Genomic DNA, 21,160 nt, shown 5'->3' with positions numbered 1-21,160 from the left:
TTGGTTTGTTCTATTGTTATATAATTAGTATGTTTATTACATAACAAACAGTTTCATTCCAAAACACCAGATAGTTTGTCACCCTCAGTATCCTTCATTTAGACTTTAACCTTATCACAACAAAATAGAAACCGATCACAAAAACAGACATTGGTCAAGGAAAAGCATTATTTTCTGTTTGTACACATTCTGCAATTCACCAGGATGCGCAGTAATAATCACACCAAAAAATGGAAAGAATTTCCATTTCCTCCTACTTTACACTTCTACTCCACTACACTTAAGATGAAAATATTATAACATATGTTTATAAAATCTGATGTGTGGCTATAGCTCACACCACCCAACCGTATATAAAGTTTTTCAAATTAGCTCCACCCCAATCTGCCTCAACCGATTATGCATCAGTAATAACAACCCATTCATTTAATATTTAATAATACTACGCTCACAGAGGCCATCCTGCCATATAAAGAGTACTTGTACTTTTGATATATTTTGTTGATACAACTTCTGTACTTTTACTTAAGATTTTGAATGTAGGACTTTCAATTGTATTTAACCCCACAAACCTCTAACACAGCCACTAGCTGCTTCCAGTCAAAGTAAATATTGTCCAGACCAAAATCTTCAGAAATGGAAACAACAGCAATTGTGATTTATGCATAGTCGATAAGATACTCTGGATAAATCTGTTGTTTTTCAAAGACAACATAGATGCTGGGGTTGCTCTTGTGGTCAACGCAACTGTCGTAGAGGGTTTTGCTGTTGCCCTTTGGTGGGGGCCGGACATAGCTGCTGCTTCCCCTGGTGTACTCCCCCACCAGGACCAGAGAAACAAACATGATCTTGTTACGGCTTCCTTTGGCACTGGCATATCTGTCTGAGTAGGATGCATCTTTGGCAAAGTAGCTCCCTAAAAAGTAAGAAAGCGTTACTATGGACACAGTCCAAAAGAAAAAGTGCGATAGTGCTACTGCCATGGTAAAGTCTGCTGCTTTTTGCCTGATAAACCTGGAATTCCAGAGTTTATTGCTCCCATACCAAAACACATCACAGGCTACAAGACAGTAAATTTGAGGAAAAGACACATTTCTGTTGTGGCTTGTCAATATTGTATACTGTATATTCATCATATTACTGGAATGGCTGCTGAAGCTGTCTCACTGTACCTTTGCCGTAGGCCGTGCCATGGACACCACACATCCTCCAGTCAAAGTTTTGCTCACAGATGGCTTCAATCAGGGACTTGTCTGTCCCATGGAACAAGTACTGCTCATTCACAGTCTTCCCTCCGTTCTTCTTCTTCATCTGCTCTTTCTGCCTGAACACACAATATACAAAACACAAATGTGATGACGTGCAACTAAGTATTATTTTTTCCCTTTTCATTAATCAGTTTTTTTGTGCTTAGTTGATTAAATGCTTAAATAAGCTCTGCTTATGGTCTCTACCAACTCCTGAGAAAAATATCTGGCTCTTAATGCTGCACTACGTTCACCAGCTAGTCTCTAACTGTGTCGGTCTGCTGTCTAAGCTTTTTCACTGAAAACAGCTGCCTGCTATGTCTGAAAACGACGCTATGAGAGCAGTGAGTGGACAGCTAAACAATGAGCTGACACTCACTATAAAGCTCAGATTCAGGTGATAATTCTCTGTAGGTTCATCACTACGATACAAGCGACTCCTTTCACATTGTTTGCACATTGTCATTTGATACATTGTTATTATAAATATGTCAATTATAGCTGCTTTAAGCCAAAAAAGCCAGGACTACGACTTACCACTGAAAGACTTTCCACAGAGAGGGGTTCTGGATCCTCTGGATGTTGTTAATTTTACACTGAGGCATGGTGCGCTTAAACAACATCTCAATCATACTATACTCCTTTGCAGATGTGGAGAGAAGTACGAGCTGAAAGATATGAGTACAGTGCAGATAAACAGGTCATTAATGAAGGGTATAAATATATTCAATGTTCAAGAAGGAACAAAACTAAAGTAAAAACAGAAATATTAAACGCAATAATACATGCAATAAAGACACCTTGTATCCAAAATCTGGTAGGGCATTCTTGTCCCAGTGAGGTGGGAAACTTTCAGCTGTGGAGGAGCTGGAGCTGTGTGATGAAGCACTGTAGAGACAAACATAATAAATGTCTGATTAGTGAAGTCACTTGAGACACAAATTCAAAACAGCAATGTTAGAAGGATAATGTTAAATCTCCATCTCTAACTGGAAATAAAAATACCTCTTCAGCTTCACCTCCACATCATGAGCAGACACAAAGCAAGGCCTCCGTCTGACCTCTCTCTTGGTTTTGTATTTTACATTCTGCTGATACATCTGCTGTGTTCCCGCTGCACCTTTGAAGTGGAGGATATACTGCTGTGTGCCAGCACCAAAAGGAATCTCAGTATCTCTGTCAGCCAGGTACACATTCTCCAGAGTTTGAGAAGTGACAGAGGCTGGTGTGTCACCATCACCCTAAAGAGAAAATAAAAAAACAGAGCAGACAGCAATCCACCAATGTTTTACTGTAAGATTTACCAGTGATGAATTGGAAAACATTTATTAATAAAGAGTGAAGAGGGGAATGTAGCAAATCAAAACCTACTCAAACAGGTAGTATAAAGGATCAGAACAAAGACACATAGCTGCGTTATTGGTACATGTTTGACTGACCTGTCCAAACTCCAGCCATTTACTGCTGTCATCCTTCCAGTACCAAAGCCACTGTGTTGTAAGAATGAAGTGAGGGGGCTTTGAGACAGAGGAGGCAGTGGACAGGCGACGAACTGGAGACCCTCCAAATGTCATTTTCATGAAGTCAACTGACTGCACATCAGGGGCTGCAGAGCTGAAAGCAAGCAAGCAGGGTAAGTAAATCAACAATTCCCTCAAGGGGAGTAGACATTTCAAAAGACTTGAACTAATGTGAATAAATGGCTACAAATCATTTGTCGCTCTAGAATACATTTATAAACCAGAGAACTGCGTGTACATCTCTGTGGTCTGTTTCTTCATTCATACACCTTTGAAAAGACAGAAAGCTGAAAATCCCTAAGCTGGGCGATGGTGGATCCATGCAGCTTGTGTCATGTCCTGGGTCACAGTAGGCCTTCTCAATGTCTTCCATATTAGGCAGGTCCTTCCAGGTCACACCATCGCCATCTAATACCTGCCATCTGTAAGGTAGGTGCCAATGGACACGAGCACACTTCTCTGGGAAAAAAGCAAAGCGACAAAAGGCACTCCTTAGACAGTGGTAGACATATAGACATCATCGGCTCTTCACACAGATCTACTACACACATGTATTGAGAAGTTGCTGTAGATTTGTCTAGTTTCAGTGATCACCTTTGAAGCTGCAGTGTCTGCGAATGAAGAAGAGGCAGATTTCATTCCTGTCAGCGTCGCTCATGAGTTTAGATGGACAAGCAGCACTAGTGGGGGATCCAGGGTTGCTGTTGGAAGGTTTCTGAGTGGGGATTCTCACCTCTGGCAGCACTGCAGGAGACACACATACATATATAAAATCTATTGTCTAGACACCCTCTTTATTCTAAAGGTTTTCTATTAATGTCCTTATTCTTTACCAGGAACAGCAGTAGCCTGTCTCTCCTGTTGGCCCATGATGATGAATTTATTTCTGTAGATCTCCGGAAGGTTTTGAATATTCTCCTGACTGAATCCTCTGAAGATCTTCGTTCCATCCACATCAACATTATGGGTTCTCTTACACTTAGAGCCAAACTTACAGTCACCCTGGAGATAGTGCTGGCAGACGTGAAGCTTGGTGCAGGAATTGGTGTACTTGCAGGAACCGTGCAAACCGTTGCCCTTGTTGTAATGTGGGCAGATCTAGAGGGGTGTATAGAGGGGGGTGACCATATCATTACAACAAAAATATATGACAGTTCATCCAGAAATTTACATAATCTTTATTATAATTACTGCTGCAAGTGTAACCTACCTCAGGAAGCAGATAAGGGTCATTCTGCAGTAACAGCTGGAACAGCTGTTTCTCCGTCAAATCGTTTAGATCATATCTCTTCAAAAGCTCTGCATTGTATGGAGAAGCCAGACTATGGGGATTTTTACACTTGAGTCTGAAAAATAACAAAATGAGTAAAATATAATTTCAGTTAAGAGTTTTAGTGTTACTGAATTAACCACTGAAAAAAAGGCTTTACAAGTATCCATTTGGATTCTGTAAATACACAGGTCTATAGAGATTTTAAAAAGTACAGTAGTATTGTTGTTGGTTGCCACCCTACTTGTCTTTGTGTTTTCTTGGACAAAATTAACTCCATAAATATCTCTACATTCTGCCGTCTTTGTAGTGGCCTTGGTATTTAATTGAACTTTGCCTGACATGTACAGTCTATAGAGTGTTATATAAGGCATAAGCTACACTTTGCAGTGTGCACAACAGCACTCACTAGTACTTTGTCATTGTTTACATACAGTATGTGCTGTGCACAATTGGAATGGGTTATTCAGGGACAATGAAAGAATAGGATGCAAATTACTGCCATCTTCTGGTCAAAAAAAAGGCATACAACTGTTTTGTTTTTTGTTTTGTTTTTTACAGAAAACACACAAGGTCTTTATCAAAGTGTGTTTTTTTTTGTCCACAGAGGCCCAAATAGACTGTCAAGCTGTAAAATGCTTATTCTTATCTCATAATATGAAGGCTACAGTTTTTGTAGTTTTAAATGTTTTGTGTTTTAAGCAAAGTTGGCTGTTGGGCAGGTTAGTCTTTTATTCTTTTCTTTTTTTTTGAAATTCAGCAAAGTTTTGCTTTCTCTGCAGTTCAAGAGGTTGAAGTATCATCTTAGCATAAGGTCAACATCCACCTTTTCCACTGAGCAAAGTGTTCATACCCTGCATGTATACCTTTATACCCTGCACTCCCACACAGGTGTTTTTCATGCATTACTGATTAGACCTCTGCTGCTCAGGCTGCGGTTAGGTGGAGCTTTGCTGGTTATTACGTGAGCTCACCAAACGTATTGCACAGATAAGATGACGACGATGGGCGTTGTCCTGCTGCAGCTGAACCAACAGGAGAGTCGGGGAAATGCCAAGCTGTCAGTGCACGTCTAAATAGACAAAAGGTCTAATCAGGCAATAAAGTTGAACACCCCTGCGTGAGTGTATTGGGCTTTCTAATTTAAAAAAAGTTCGTTTCAACTGCTCTTATCTCAATCTTTTGTTCAGTTTATTGATACATACTTATGATTAAAGGGGATTTTCCTAAACAAATTAATTTACCAACGGTTCACCTCTTTGTTTTTGTTTGTAATACGTATTACCATATAATTGTAATTATTGTAGGCCTACTCCTTGATAAAAGATACATTATGTAGCACAGCAGTAGCATACTTACCCGAACGTGCAGTCTCCGCAAACAAAATACCTGCAGAGGTGTAACCCATCGCACTGTTGACACTCTCCGGGTTTTTTCTGACAGATCCGCAGACTGGTTTTAACCACTACCAGACTATCCGAGCTGATTATTTGATTGCCGACGACCTTCTGTCGGCCTTGTTGTATGGCTATTTTACCGTCGTCGAAGAGGACACTCCGCAGGACTGGCTCCGCAACAGTGAAACTCTGCCCGATCTTCTCATCCAGGCGCCTGAAGTCCAAACTTCCCTGGTTGTCGCACAGGGTCTTGATGATAAATTTAGAGATGACGGAGGTCATCCTGAAATGAGTTCAGCCAACCTAAAGTGTTATTAGAGCAGAGCTAGGTCCCCACAGAATGCGCGAGTCTCGGTTACAGAGAAATGAAACTGAAACTTAAATAAAAAAAATAGACAAAGGAAATCAGAGAAAAAACAGTGCCTGCCTGTAAAAAAAAATTTCAACACGTTTTCATAGGATTATTCTAAATTAAATCACGTCTAAAAAACGCAAATATAGTCCGCAAATGAATAAAAGCGACAGAATGTAATAATTTAAATCACGCTTTATTTTCTGTCATTATTCGTTGCAAAGTTCACAGATTGAATACGTTTACGCATGCACGTGAAGGCAACACTAGCCCTAGCAACTACTGCAGGGTTTCAGTGTACCTTAGCAACCATGGAGGGTGAGCTTTCGTTGATGGAAGAAAAAGGCAAAGAGGTCACGCAAGAACAAAAAGAACTCCTCTACAACCGAGTCGAAGAACTAAAGTAATGAAAATAAATATTTAAGAACAGCCTATTGGCTAAAGCAGCTCAATCGTGAAGTCTGTTAACCTAAAAATGACTTTATTAGCTTATATTGTGCTAACGTCGTAAGTTAGTTCTGTTATGCAATATGGTTATAGCAGTTAAACCGTACTAAAACACAACTATGTTGATTGATTGATTTTTATTTATGGATATAGAAGACAAACAATCCAAGGGATAACATGTAAAGTGTAAAACTCTTATTTCCAGCATGGTCTCTGATGTCCTGAAAAACATAACATGTACAGAATCTCTCAAACAATAAGCAACAAAAAACAGACATCCTACAAATGAAAACAACAAAAATAATCTTCAAAACCCTATCCTAGTATCTTCCTTTTCTTATATATGTTATATCCTTGAACCATTAGCTAGGAGTAGAGGGTCAGAAGTAGCTAGTGCCACTACTTTAAACTAGGCTAGGTTAACGTTACATTGTGTCTCAGCAGATTTGTGGAGGTATTTTGCATTTGAATATCCTCTATACTACCTAGTTACATAATAAGTTGAGCTTCTGTTTTCCTGGAGAAATTATCAGAGACAGGTGGTAGTTGTAAACACTTTGAACCCTCTTTCTAAACATTTAGGTTTACCTTTCCAGCTTTAGCAACCAAACCAAACTTTTAGCTTCAAGTATTTTCTTTTTGCTAACATTGAAGTTGTTGATATTCACTTCTGCCCAAGATGTTCCAATGCAGCCCTCCTGGCAGAGATCGACATGTTTGAACGGTTCATCAGCCGCATAGATCCTCGGGACCTGGTGTCCCATGCTGGGGAAGACAGTCAGGGGGCAGCAGGAGCCTCCCAGCTGGAGGGTGGGGTAAGTGCTACCCAGTGACAAGATATCTTTACTTTATATACAAAACTCAGTATCTACAGCATGTAGATAGAGAACCACACATTTTTTTTCACGATTAGAGAGTCATTCTTGTTCAAAGTCAGAAAACTGGATTAAGAATACAAAACACAACCAGAAAGGGACAAACTCAAATACTTTTTAGGTTCAAAGAGGGACAGAACATATTGCTGCATATTAGCAAACATTTATGTGGCCTGCCACAATCTTGACCAATCGTGACCTCTCTGCGCTGTGCTCCTGATAGCTCCACATCATTTTGTACATGTGTGTGTGTGTGCCTTGTCAGGGTTGTGGATGGAGGCGGCGGTCCCGGTCCAACATATTAGATCGCCTCCAGCAGCTGACCTTGGAACAAAAACTATATGTGGCACAGAGAGAAGTAACAGAGACACGACAAGACCAGGAGAAACTCAAACAGAGATATCAGAGAATTCAGGACAACTACAAGGTTACAACACACCCTTGCACAAAAGAAACAAAACACACTTACAGTACATTTTTCCTCAGTGATTCTGCTTGTCTTTCCAGGCCTCTCTGAAAGAGGCAGAAATGCGTCTTGCAGAAATCCGGAAGGCTAAAAACGATTTTGAACGCAGACTGCTCAAACCTTTGAAGGACAACAGGTTGAAAATGAAGGAGCCTGAGAAAGTCCTTCATTGCATCGAAGACAAGACGAAGGTAAAAAGTAGACATAAATGACTTCATCCTGTGCAAAGTATCATTTGAATACATTTTGAAACATAACTGGACCACTCATTTTAAAGATGTCATTACATTTGCAGCTGTTCAAAGTAAATAGTTTAAATTATATGCACACTTCTCATAGTTGAAACTGTTCTGTTATTTTTCCCTGTCAGCATATCACACTATTGTAAGTTCCTGCATTAACCATTTCACCTTAAAATGCCATCTTAGCATGATTATTATTCCATAGTCAAACCTATAAGTGGAACTAGAGTCACTGGGGGAATGATCAGTGATGCTCACATACTATATAACACATAATCAATAACAATCATATCCCTTTAAATGGGAAGGACAAAGGGCTGGGATATTGAGTGACTATTACTTTTACGCTGTGAGAGTTTTTTTATTTTTATTTTTTGGATTAATGTTATCTGTTTCCTCCAGTTCTGTTGCAACCCCTACTCATATTCATCGTCTTCTCCCTTTGTCACATCGTCTGTTCTGTTAACAAACATACATACACAAACAGGTCACCCAGTTGGAGAAGTTTCATCTGAAGAACCGGGCACTGAAGGTCCACCTGAAGAAGCTCCAGCAGCAGCTTCAACAGAAAAAGGAGACGGGAAAAGCCGAGTACGAGGTAGAGAATGAAAGTGTGTATGTTCAGAGAGGCTAAGAAAGCGGTAAAAACAGACAGTGTAATCAATAATGTCTTGATAGATTGTCATTTGATTCTGTAGTTTGAGTTAGACTGTTATGCAAGAGGACAGTGAATCACAGTCTGATATCTGCTTTTTTTTGCTAGTTAGTTAATGTAACAATATATGGTGCTGTGTGTTGTTTTTAGGAAATGTTCCAGGAGTACTGCGAGCAGAGAATTGACAGAAACCTGGATGAACTTCAAGTCAACAATTTGAAAGTGCAACGTGTTCTCAGTTCACACAAGGTAACTCATTAAAAATGTGTGTGGAAGGAGAGAGAGAATTTTCTCAGTGTAATTTCCTGTAGATGTATGAAACCCCCTTTTGCAGTATAGCTAATCACCTCGACCTTAGCTCCAGCTTGTCAAATCTGTGTGTGTGTGTGTGTGTCAACAGGAGAAGCTGCAGAGTGTGACACGGGAGTCCACAGAGCTGAGCAATGACATCACCAACAGGAAGCAGATGCTGGCAAAAATTGAGGAAGAGATACAGCATGCTGAGGAGGTTTGTCATTACTCCAAAAATTAGTCAAACTTTAAGGACTCAACTTTAAGCCCAACGTGGCAACCCAAATGTAGTAATTCATACATGGTTTGGTGCATTGATTACTAAAGAGTAGTAGAGTAATTTGCATTAAATTATGTATGACAGACTAAAACATGTGAATCAGTTCTTGAAATCTTACTTATCTCCTGCTCTTTAAACTAAATCCCTTTATGTAAACCATCTACTTTACTCTCTTCAGGAGCGTTTAAAGGCAGAGGCTCTCAACCAACACTTGCGCCGCCAGATGACATATTATCAGGCTCCTGATATCACTGAGTACATTCATGTTAAGGACAAACACAAGAAGCTGCAGCAGAGCATTCACACTTGGGAGAGGAAGGTTGGGATTGCCGAGGTAAACCATATTTTCTATTTTCTTTTCTTTCCCCAAATACAATCAGCTCTCTCCTGAATTCGCTGCAGGATTCTCTGTCACCTCTGCTCCACTTTTATCATACCACAGTAAGCCTCAGTCCAGCTGGAGAGAAACTGTTGTGTGACAGTATCCGAAACAATGGGCTCTCTCTTTTCTGTTTTCACCAGATGGCCTTGAAGACCCACACTAAAGCCTGGAGCACACAGAGAGCCACTCTTACTCCTGCAAACAGTGCTGAGGCTGGAGCTAGATCTCAGCAACACCAAACCCCATTAAAGCTCCCATACATAGCAGAACACAGCACATAGAGAAATAGAGAATCAGAATCCAGTAGGCTTGGCTTCATTAAAAAAAACAATGTACTGTTGGCTTGAAACTTTAATCCTTATCATGTCTTTTAGTTTTTCTTTTTGACTTATACTCCTTGGTAGATTTTTACTATGCACCGTTATGAAGAATGAAATGTACAGTAGCATGTTGTGTAAATGTAGAACCTTGCTTTATCAAGTCCTACTGAATTATATTGAATAATAAAAATGTTGATTCTTTTATGAGAGAGAGATCTATATCTATATCTAAATCTATGGTGTACTCAATCCAATGTTATTACTTCATTTACACCCTCTTGATGCTGGCCATTCAAACAGTTCCTCGATTTTACACAAAATCTTGAGCCTTTGCCCTGGTCCTTTGGAATAAGCTCCCACTGCAACTTCAGGAGGTGGGCTCTGTCAAATCTAGTCTAAAGACTAAAACACTTCTTTTCTCTGTGCTCTGGTCCTTCTTAGTTTCACTGACTGGGGCAAACTTTCTAATGTCTTCTACCTTACAATTAGTAACCTCGATGGTATTGAGAGATCTGGTATTGTCATTGTATTTATCATATTTTTAACCATGATGATTTCGGATTCTGTGTGTGTGCGCATGTGTTTACTCATACTGTAACGTGCAGAGACTCCTCAGGGGATGTTGCACCATTAACAGTGGTGGAAGTACATCTACTCCAGTACCTTAGTAGAATTTTGAATTAAATATTACCGTTTTATGCTACTGTATACTTCGACTAATTTACATTTTACTCCACTTCATTTACCTGACAGCTATAGTTACTGGTTACTTTGCAACTTTAGATTTGACACAAAACCTTTTATCAATATATAAAGTAGCTAAAATTAAAGCACTGCTTCCACATTAACATGGAAGCAGCATTTTACTATTACATTGTTAATAGTAATAGTAAAATGCTGCTTCCATGTTAATGTGGAAGCAGTGCTTTAATATGAAGCAAAGATAATTTTAGCTGACAGAGCCCACCTCCTATTACATCGTTAATAGTAATACAATAATCCCTATATAATAATATAATACTGTGGAAAGGGCCCTTCTGCATAAGGAGTACATAAACAAAATCCACCTCAGACTCGACAAACTATTTCCTTTATTAGAAAGAAATCCTTGGAGGTATAAGCCCTCAAAGAACTCTAAATGTTATAATGTTACATGCCATATATACAGTTATATACATAAAAGTGCAATGTCACAATGGGTAAGCTGTTTATTTATTATTAATTCTGTCATATAAGTGTTTGGAAAATGGCATCATTACTTATTCATGTGTCTTCTTCCTGCACTGCATTTTCTCAAACACAGCATCTGACATGGAAATGCAACAGTACAGAATGTCTGAAGTTCCTCTATTACATTTACAAAGGCACTTTCACAAGTACATACTACAGATGTACATAACACCACAGAGTAGCTTAAAGCCTATAGATGGCATAACTGAGTCCTACTGTTGATGATATTAACATAGTGACAAAAGCACACTTTTATTTTTTTACAACTGACTTCATACTGTAGGTGGGGCACCTGCATCTCTGAATATTTATTCTACATCATTTGTTCTAAATCATTTCTACCCAGAAACTCAACAAACATAACAAAAATGATTACAAAAATAGTGAAAGTTAGTAACTCAGAAATCAATTATCTTTTGATTATTATACACACAATATCTGTCAAGTCAAAGATAGTGTAAACCTGCTGTTAAAGAGCATTGCTTATTCATTGCAAACCAAGTCTTTTCTGTGTGTTATTATGCTAGCCAAACATTCCCAGGACGTGCACCCACTTCTGTTATTTCTACAGTACAGAGGTTATTTTCAAAAAGACATACAGGGGTGCAGTCACACAGCTGGAAATCTGGGCTTTTGCATTTGAAATTATTACTGGACCTGGACACACATGAGCTGACTGACACAAGCTGTTCATCACTGATTCTGTGAGACAACTTCTCCTGTTCCACATGTGCCGCTTTCTGCCACACGTCAAGCAATTAGAGGTGTCATCATTCACAAATGCAGAAAATCCACAGAGAAAGCCTCAATGTCAGTCAAAGAACAATACAAAAAACGCATTATTGACGTTCTCACCTGAACATAAAACAGACTGGAGGGACACAAAGCAAGCTGCTGTTTGCAGAGACTTTGACAACGAGGAAGCAGGGTGAACATATTAGGAAGTTTATACACTAACAGTCATTAGGTCCATGGCTACCGGCAGCGCTCACACAGGGTGCTACCATGAGTCTATACACATCAGTCAATAAGAAGAATGCCTACATCATATATGGGGGGGTCAACATCCATGCTTTAACTTGTATGGTCATGTCTTTGGGTAGATAAAGCCAAGCAAGGCATAAAAGAAGCTATGGCATGAGTTCCACACCGTATAATAGCATATTTGTATATACTGTAGGTAGGAGATGATTTGTCATCATCATTTTTCACACTGCTCCCCATGTGTTATACAGATGCAAAGGCATACAATATTAGGCATGTTTTACCCCTACATCATGAGTTATTGATGCAGGAATTCAAGAATGCGTCGAAATGTTCATAATGAAGTAGTGGTTTTATCCAATAGTCATATCTCATTCCAGGCAATATGTTAAAATGAGTGAATCCAGAGGTCCACAGAGGTGATCTTTGTACATTTCTGAGACACAACAGATGGTATGCCTTGCCAAAGAAAGTTGCACAGTTTACATGCTAGTGAAAAAAAAAAGCATATTGCTATCAGTACTATTATCTATTAACAAAGTACCGTTAAGGGCTCTTCAGGCCCATAATCAGTCCAAACTTCAAACCAACTCTGTCCAGGTAGTCACAGCACCTTTATAATATTTAACATGTGAAATCAGTTACACTTCAAAGTCAATAAGGCCTTTGAACCAGTTCACAACACCTTCAAGGGCCCTCCTAGGTAAGAGCAAAAAAATCCAGTATAATCTAGTTCTACGTGTGAGAATGCCTCTGTGGTCACTACAGTTCTCATCAAGCTCCAGGTTCAGGTTCAGTGGTAAACAGGAGCTACATGCAGCGTGTTTTGTTCAAAGTTACACAGTTCATGAATGTCTAAACTAAACTAACTAGTGTACATTTTCTAAAACCTCGAAGGAAGCCTTTGTGATTTGTTGTTTGTGTTCATTTAAAAAAACGACATTTGTTAGATAATATTAGTCTAAGCATATGAACACATAACTGTGCATGTTAATGAGACAAATGTGTCTACATTGTAACTCCTACATCAGTCTCTCAGATCCTGTCAGAGTCCTATTTATGATCTTGTCTTCAGCTTCAAAACACCACAAGGAAACTTCTTCTTTTCCTGTCCAGGTCCATGTATTTTACAGACTCTTAGATATTATTTGTTGTACATCTGTGAAGTCTAGACACTGGTAGCATTTTGCAGCTCCTTGGAAGTTGATTGAGAGTTTTTGTTTTACATCTCTGGTTCATGTCCCAGAGGTTACATGGTGCAGGACTTGTCCAGAGGGTCCTGAGGAGATGTAGCTGCAGGCTGTGAGACCTGGCTGGACTTGGGCAGGATCATGGGCTTGGGCCTCAAGGCTGGAGGTTTGAGCTGCACCCCCATGCGGGGCGCTACCAGAGGCTTGAAGGTGCTCATAGTATCGCTGGAGGAGCTGGTGCTGCGGCGGATGGGTGGCTCAGTGTTGGCGGTGGACCTCAGCATGACGCCGTGGATGGGGCTGAGGGACTCGCTGGAGCTAGCCGGCGTGGGACCCCCGCCGCTGCTGCCGGAGGTCTGTCGCTGCTCCAGGGTGTCCAGCACCACGTCAGGGGCGTGCTTGGCTGAGCTCTGCCGCTCCAGCTCGCGCAGCTCATTCAGAGCAGTGTTCATAGTTTCTTCTATGTCCTGCAGGAGACAGAGAGAGTATATGTGAGAGACGAGGGGTGATATGTTAGGACGATGATAACATTGGTGAGAGAGATGAGAAAGAGAGACGGGAAGGTTGGGGTTCAAAATGAGAGAAAACTTAAAGAGAAGGTAGGAGGGAGAAAGAGATTGAGATAAGAGAAAGAGATTAAGAAAAAATGAGAGATGATATGAACAGCAAAGACGTGAGAGAAGGGAGAAGGTAGAGTACGGTATGGTAGGAAACATAAAAAGCGATGTTAACAGAGGACCACAGTGACAGTTTTTTAAGAAAACACCAAGCATGCATTATACAGGCAGAGAGTTAGTAGAGGGTATTACTTTGCACTGGCACCTCTCGCTCTGCATGCTAATGACTTTGGATAGCAAGGAGATGAAGAGATGACAAGATATGTTCATCTGAGCATGCTCCCAGTAGGCAGACAGACAGCCCAGCACAGTTTAAAGTGCTCTGTGACCTCTGCTTTCTAATTGAGCCTCTATACAAACACCATTCATGGCTTTACTATTCATAAGTATATGACAACAGTCAAATTAGAGCCACCACCTTTCTATCAGCAGTGATGCAAAAATGGATGTCTGCTTGAACGCAAATTATAACCGGTTAGGCATCAATATATTTTGTAATAGCTTTTCATACTTAAGAGTTTTTTGTATGCTCACAAGCAAGACTACAGTAAATATACTGTGATGAGTCCCAGTGTCAAGCTATGCTCCCTGCTGTCTGCCTGTGAAGCTAGTCTTTTGCGTGTATTTAGCACACGGACACAGTTGCAGCCAGAGGAAGCAGAAGACAGGGACTGACTATGTTTTTACAGGGCGGGGCAGGGCTTTGATGGTGGAGGGAGCTGCGGTCGGGTCGCCGCTCGTCCCGCGCTGACCTGTGCGATGGTCTCCGGATCCAGGGGCTTGCCGCCGTGGTGGTGGTGGGTGTCAGTAAAGCCTGTGTACTGGCCCGAAGAAGTAGAGCGGCGGATCGGGGGGCTCTCCATCTTCTTCAGCGATTCGTGGCGGCTGATGTTAGTCAGACTGCCGTGGCCGGTGCGGCGCCGACGTTCAGGGCTGTCCATCGGCATGTGGTTGCGACTCCGCAGCATGTCCCGTGGGCTGAAGTGGCCTAGAACTGGGGAGCCCATCTCTGGGGTGCCTCCATGTCCTCCATGACCATGCTGGGAGGGATGCACCATGCAGTGGACATCGCTGGGGCGGGCAGGGGGGCGCCGAGATGGTGGTTCTGATCTTTTCTTGTGCCTGCTGGGATACAAGAGAGGGACGGAGAGGGAACAAGAGAAATATTTATTTATTGCATTACAGCCTTGTTTTTGGATTGACTACTATTTATCTGCCTTGATTTATTCAATTTATTTAAGGGCTTCATTTGAGTCTCACTCAAAACACAGTAATGCTTCAGACATGAAAATCCCCCAAACTGGACGCTGCATCGTCAGCAGCCTATAGTGAACCCTCATCAAACATTTTCCACTGAGGGCAAAAAAAAAACAAAACAATCACCAGTGGTGTAAGAGGAACCCTGATTTTGGTGACTAACAGCTCCGACAAGCTTTTTTGGAGAGCAGGTAAAGTGGACCTGGCTATCAGCCAGAGGAAGGAGGCCTGTGGTTCGTCAGAGCACCAAAAACTGGTTCCCTGGGAGAAACTACAGCTGCTTCAGCAGTACTTCTGTCCTCTATCTGAACCTGGACCAGCACAGCACCATACCTAATCTGACACACACATTTGAAACATGGAGAGACAGAGCTGAACATGAATGTATGAGTTTGATCAGACACACACTCCTTTGTACTCACACAGACGCATGCTTGCCGAGTTACGCATGTTTCTCCACATTAACATCTCCTTTGAAGCGGTTCTATTGCTCCATAAAAGGTCAATAGAGCAGCACATCCTCCTCAGTATGGCTCTAATAGGCTCTGCTCTGCATATTTATAACTACCAGCACTACAGTAGATACAGACAGCCTGAGTCAAGAGCTGTAATGTTTAATCAAAGCAGCTATTTTTCACTTTCAGTCTAGCAGCTAATGACTGAAAAAGATATCTGAGCATGACTGTTGGCAAAGAACTAGAATTTAATCTAGAGAATTTAATAATATAGTTACCTGATATTTATTATATGACATCTCAGATGAATATTTTAAGGTAAAAAGAAACTAATAATATTTTATTGTATTATTATGCAGTCACTTTTCCAGTTGGTATTACACTTTCCAAAATGGTGACAACTTGAAATATTAAATCAATAACATCTGAAAGCTGATATATGACAGATTAACTATTTTAATTTTGCATTATTGGTTCTTTGTGATGATGAACAAGTAGTGAATTACTCATCCTTTAATCACTTCTCCAAGGCAAATGGCTTCATTTGAGAGTTTACGTCTCCCTAATGAACACTGTCTCAGTCATTATCATTAAGATTTACAGGCAGCTTCATCACCATGCTAAACAAAAAGCAATAATGAGGACGGATATGAAAGACCGTGAGGGTCTCAGAGAATGTAATTGCAGCTCTTTGTGCAAAGCCATTGTGCTGCAGTGTCTCCCCCGATCGCATCATTTCATCATAGAAAACTACTAATCTACATGAACTAGAAAGGTCAGGTCAACCCAAACGGCCATGTGTGCTTATGTAAGACTCTGAAACCCCAACCTGCTCACACACTGCAAAACACTTGTCTTAATGTAAAAATATGAATGAATGTGCACAAAAAAACCCCTTCTAGACAGCACTAATAGCTACTGATGATCATCAGACATCGAAAAATAAAGACTCATTGGTGGAGTGGTGCAGGCTGGTGTGCCTGGTGAGAGAATTGTTTTTTTTTTCAGACTGCAGTGAGAAATAGTAAACAACTGCAGGAAAAACTGACAACCTGCAGGGGGAGCAGTCTACATTCATAACACCAGCCCCCCTCTGGGACAGAGTGTACAACAACAGGCACTGCAACTTACTCTGCAAGCTGTCACCACACTAACAGCTAACCCTTTGTTCATTATGGCCTTGGCTAATAATAATGTAAATCACAAGACATTCCATGAGTTCCTCTCCCTCAGAGCAGAAAACGGACCAACTGTAATACTTGGTATGACCCCATCAATGTACATCCTCTCCACTAAAAGACGCACTAACATAACTGTCTTGTTTACTGACGCTTGCTATGATCGTGATGCCAAACTCTGCCAGAGGTCCCGTCTGGTGAGCGTGTTGTTGACTCAGAACACCAGGATAGGAAAATATCTAAATAAAGCTCGGGATATAAATGATTCAACACTTATGAGGACTGAGCAGAAAAGTGAGCGGAAGGTAGACAGGAGATCAAGAGAGAGGTGGGTGTCACCTGGGAGCTTGTGACAGGTAGAGTGTTGTAGATGCTGGCTTTGGGAGTTAGAGGAGCTTTCATTAAGGCTGATGTGGAAAAAGATGATTCATTCAGATATATTCTCCATCTGTACACAAAATACCTGCAGTGGTGTAAATATTGCCTCTAGTATGAATCATCAACATTTCAACAGTGAAGTAGAGGGAGTGAGTGTGGCTCTGAATAATATAGCATTTGTTCATGTGTTTGGCAAGAGCCAGTAACAGACATTTCAAGGTTGTTTACTCCACCACCAGAAATGCAGCAATGAAGAGAGGAGCCAGGAGACAAAATAGTGGCATGCAACCAGCAGACGCTGCCAAAAAGACAGAGGTGTGATTGGATATGCGTGTGTGTGTTCCCTCTGTGTGCCATCCCTCCCTGTGTATGGGTATGTACAGTATGTTACAGTGTCCCCAGCTGATGACTAACTACCACTGTGAAATTAGTATTTAATACTCATACTTTCACAACTGTCTGGTCACTGGGAATAAAATAGAGTTGGGGAAGTTTATTCCTCCAGTGGCAATTAGGCTGAGAGAGGTGAGCTGAGGACACAGAATGACAGGAGAAAGCAGCATATGTAATACTGAGGATTGGGTGTGTACTGTACAGGTCTTTCCTGCTTCCTTCAGTCTTGCTCATATAACGGGCAAATCAGATACATGCTATTAAAGCGCCGTCGGGTGCAAGCTTGCATTGAAGTAAAAGGTTGAAAACAAGGATTATTTCCAGTAACATACAGTAGTCCAAGTCCCAATTACTCTAGGGAAGTTTGTTCATTTTTCAGTGTCAAGTGTGCTGAGTTTATGTGTGTGTGTTTGTATTCACACCTGAAGCTAATTAAGCATCTTGGATGATGCAACACTGTTGCCGACATGTTGCTAGACTGTCAGTCTTTATTGGATTGGCTGTCTCTCATTACATAAAGCCAATGTGAAGTCCAAGGTGTGTTGATTTCATACATTGGTCACTATGGTGACAGGAAGACTGACATTAATTAACACAGTGGGATGTTACCCTTGAAAACACATGTCTTAATGTCTACTCCATTGTTGAGTGAAGTAAGAACGCCTAAAACCAATCTTTATAATGTGCACAGTTATTCTAAAATACTACAAGAATCTTTATGAATCTCATCATGTATTGTGACATATTTTCCTTTGGATTTAAGTGTGAGTTTCTAAAGTTTCTAAAGAAATTCATCTGTTCGGCAGTAGTGTCATTTCTCATACTAACATTCCCTTTCCAAACAGATCACTGTTATCACAAATGTTCAGACTTTTGTGAATTGTATATAGAATGCAAAGATTTTAAAATGCTAGATTCCTAATGTGGGTCCCTTATAGAACTTGTTTATGAGAGGCTTTAATATTGCAGTCCAGTAAAGCGCAGTGTGAAAACCAACCTGGTAATATAGGCCTCAGAGATCCTGGTGTCAGTGGGCGAGCCGATGTCTTTTCCCGAGCATTTATCCTCTCCAGCGTGGCCGCTGCTGGCCTCGCTGTCAGCCTTCTGACTCAGACTGTCTGAGAAGTTGTCATCTCTGGGACACAGAGACAGAGTGACATTGAGACATGGAAAGAGCAAGAGGAAGTAAAAAAAAAGACACATCAGCAAATCAGTCGATCTTTTGTATTTGCACCTTCGTCGATGACTGTATTTGATATCAGTTTCCTGCGAGTCAGCAAGTCTCCCTCTCTCCCCCAAGGTCCAGAGAGTCAGATGAGTCATATTCCTGGGCCTCTCAGTATTCTGGTGATGCACTTTGATGGTGACATGCACACACACACAAGCCAGCTGTATGGGTTTCAGTGAGGTGTGTGACTGGATACTGGGTACAGTTGGTGCCTGTCAGGTGGCAGTAATCAGAGCTACTGAGCTGCTGTGCTGCCTCTGATGATGTGTATTAGCCGATATAAAACAGTTATTCAGCGTAGCCACATGAATGCACACAGACAGAGCAAGGACGAGTACTTCTCCAAAGTGGAGGTAGCAATAAACAAAATTTCCAGACAGACACAAGAAAGTTCCAACACCCTGACAGTCGCATCTTGAGAGAGACATCCTCTGCTGAAGTGGTCTCTCAGACGTCTCTCTGCATGTTTTATTCTGGGCTCTATTATGGGACAAGTGAAGATCACAACCCCATGTGCTCTTACACTCCTCAGCCTGCTCTGTTTAAGTAGAGAGCAGTTACTACGCTCGGGGACAACCCGTACAGCTGTAAATTCCCCTGCTCTTTCATTAACTAAGAAGACACCCCATCAGCAGTGCTCCTCCTGGTGAATTATTGATGGAGGCACACTGACGGGACAGCAGCAGGAGAAAGAAGAGAAGAGACGGGAAGGCATTCCAAATGGCCATTTTGTCGGCCAGCTACAAAGTGATTGGAGTGATTCTGTTCCCATCCTAATGAGACAGTGAATCTAGTCCATTAGGCACCAACAGTTGCCATGGCAGAGTGTATGCTTGTTAGTGCTGAGAGCGGGAGACAGCGACGTGCGGGACAAACGAGGCTGAAGGTCCTCTATGCACGACCCTACAGTCAACTGACAGCCTGCGGCCTCTTACAGAGCAAAGTCAACAAATACAAGTGTGTTGTTTAACTCACAGGGACATCATCAGGGGGAACGTAAAACCACAACTTTAAAGGCCCTGAGTGGAGCCGGAAGTAGCTCAGGAGTAGAATATTTCCTGAGTGTACCAACTGTAGGAAACGACAGCCATGCTAGCTCTGTGAAGTTGTACTTAGGCACAGTGGTGCTTTGAGCTAATTGCTAACATCAACGTGTTAGCATGCTAATGTGCTAATTACCACAAAACCAGCTGAGGCTGATGAGAATATCATTAGTTTTGCAAGTAATTGGTTATAAACCGAAGTATTGGACAAATTAAAATTTTGTTGGTGATGTTGGTGCTGGATGAAATGTGAAGGGACCATCAAAGTTATTACAATTTGTCCTGTTGAGACCATGAAGGTCAGTACCAAATTTCAAATGGAATTGGAAATGTCATTCCATCCAATATTTGTCAAGACAGCAAAAAATGTCAACCTGCTGGTGGCGCTAGAGGTAAAATCATGGGATCACCAAGGGGATCCTCCATTAAATAGTTGCTGACATATATCAGTCTGGATTATCCCTAGAGCCATGCTTCTAGCGAGGCTATAAACACATGAGTCTTGCTTGTTTATGTAAAAAGGCAAGTTATGCTCTGTGAAGTCCAATTTTTATTTAACGAGTTTTTGTATATAAAAAAAATTATTGTATTGGATAAAAATTAAGAACTGCCCATAGTAATAGACTAGGTCGTTACAGGTGATCTGATTCACTTTGCATGCAAGATCTGTGTATGATGCATCTTCTTTGCTTGCATTCAGAACAAGAGGAAAAATCCCATATCTAAAGATAACAGTGCAACCTTTATTATACATATAACTTATAACACGCTCTCTTTAATTCCTATATTAGTATAAATTCATCTGCTATTGTTCAGCCTTGAATCATACTCTCATAAGCTTGATGCTGATTGGATACATGCATTACTCAGTCATATCTAAAATTATGCTCAATGAAAAACACTCACATGTCTTGGACCACAATATACTGGTGTGGCACCAGGCCATCGATGCCGTTGTGCCGTCCCTCCCACCAGTCTTCTGATGCCCGCTGATACAGCAGCAGGGAGGCGCCCTTCTTGAAGGACAACTCTCTGGAAGAGCGTCCAACATAGTCAAACTTGGCAATGGCTTCAATGGGCTCGCCCTCTGTCAGCGGAGAGAGGATTAGACAGGTCAGGTATATCAGACAGGGCAAAGACATTACAGATGGTTATTATCGCATGTTGAGACATTTGTATTGATTGATACAAGTGGTGCAGCCTTATGAAATAAAAATCTTAATCCCTTAATGCACTTAAATACATGTTGGCTCTGATGCAGAGTGAGAGTCTAGTATCAGGTTTAATACCAGCATGTTTGTGCACAGGGAGTTCAAGTGTGCTGAGCCAGTTGTTTATTTTAGTTGCACTCAATAGTTAGACACCAGGCCAGGGCCACAACAGGCCCTGAGGAGCTTTAGCAGGATAATTATAGAAGCTGGGGAGAGGAGATCTATATGACTCAGGGGCATGTCAGTCACTGT

At 41.2% G+C, this 21,160-nt stretch overlaps 3 protein-coding genes across 11 annotated transcripts in view; 1 reads left to right on the top strand and 2 right to left on the bottom strand.

The window, feature by feature from the left end:
* On the bottom strand, positions 1-5,722 carry parp12a (poly (ADP-ribose) polymerase family, member 12a). Its single transcript, XM_044194286.1, has 11 exons — positions 5,397-5,722; positions 3,978-4,113; positions 3,601-3,865; positions 3,362-3,511; positions 3,037-3,226; positions 2,687-2,861; positions 2,253-2,488; positions 2,048-2,135; positions 1,785-1,915; positions 1,173-1,324; positions 1-916 (listed from the first exon to the last, which is right to left on the bottom strand). Exons 1-11 carry the CDS (start codon positions 5,714-5,716, stop codon positions 660-662), a joined length of 2,100 nt encoding a protein of 699 aa, XP_044050221.1. The 5' UTR covers positions 5,717-5,722; the 3' UTR covers positions 1-659.
* On the top strand, positions 5,012-9,948 carry ccdc113 (coiled-coil domain containing 113). 5 transcript variants are annotated; one of them, XM_044194292.1, is made up of 9 exons: positions 5,012-5,157; positions 6,913-7,048; positions 7,374-7,535; positions 7,616-7,765; positions 8,304-8,414; positions 8,622-8,720; positions 8,872-8,979; positions 9,221-9,376; positions 9,565-9,948. In XM_044194292.1, the coding sequence occupies exons 2-9, from the start codon at positions 6,947-6,949 to the stop codon at positions 9,703-9,705; spliced, it is 1,029 nt and encodes a 342-aa protein (XP_044050227.1). In that variant the 5' UTR covers positions 5,012-5,157; positions 6,913-6,946; the 3' UTR covers positions 9,706-9,948. The 5 variants fall into 5 exon arrangements, with proteins under 5 accessions (XP_044050227.1, XP_044050229.1, XP_044050228.1 ...); XM_044194294.1 differs by having other exon boundaries at positions 5,018-5,138; positions 6,908-7,048; XM_044194293.1 differs by having other exon boundaries at positions 5,020-5,189.
* Positions 9,949-10,818: 870 nt separating this feature from the next.
* srgap1a (SLIT-ROBO Rho GTPase activating protein 1a) overlaps positions 10,819-21,160 on the bottom strand; it is an 88,166-nt gene continuing 77,824 nt past the window's right edge. For 2 of the 5 annotated variants that reach the window (XM_044194594.1, XM_044194595.1), the window contains exons 19-22: positions 20,604-20,784; positions 18,424-18,561; positions 14,518-14,890; positions 10,819-13,615 (exon numbers count right to left, since the gene is read on the bottom strand). In XM_044194594.1, the coding sequence (XP_044050529.1) occupies positions 13,208-13,615; positions 14,518-14,890; positions 18,424-18,561; positions 20,604-20,784 (1,100 nt within the window). In that variant the 3' untranslated portion in view covers positions 10,819-13,207. Of the gene's footprint in view, positions 13,616-14,441; positions 14,891-18,423; positions 18,562-18,683; positions 18,867-20,603; positions 20,785-21,160 lie in introns of those variants that run through there. The other 3 variants (XM_044194596.1, XM_044194597.1, XM_044194598.1) reach the window with 3 other exon arrangements.

This window comes from Siniperca chuatsi, linkage group LG4, assembly GCF_020085105.1.
Source record: "Siniperca chuatsi isolate FFG_IHB_CAS linkage group LG4, ASM2008510v1, whole genome shotgun sequence".
Classification (NCBI taxonomy): Eukaryota; Metazoa; Chordata; class Actinopteri; order Centrarchiformes; family Sinipercidae; genus Siniperca; species Siniperca chuatsi.
This window is presented reverse-complemented; position numbering and strand designations above follow the sequence as displayed.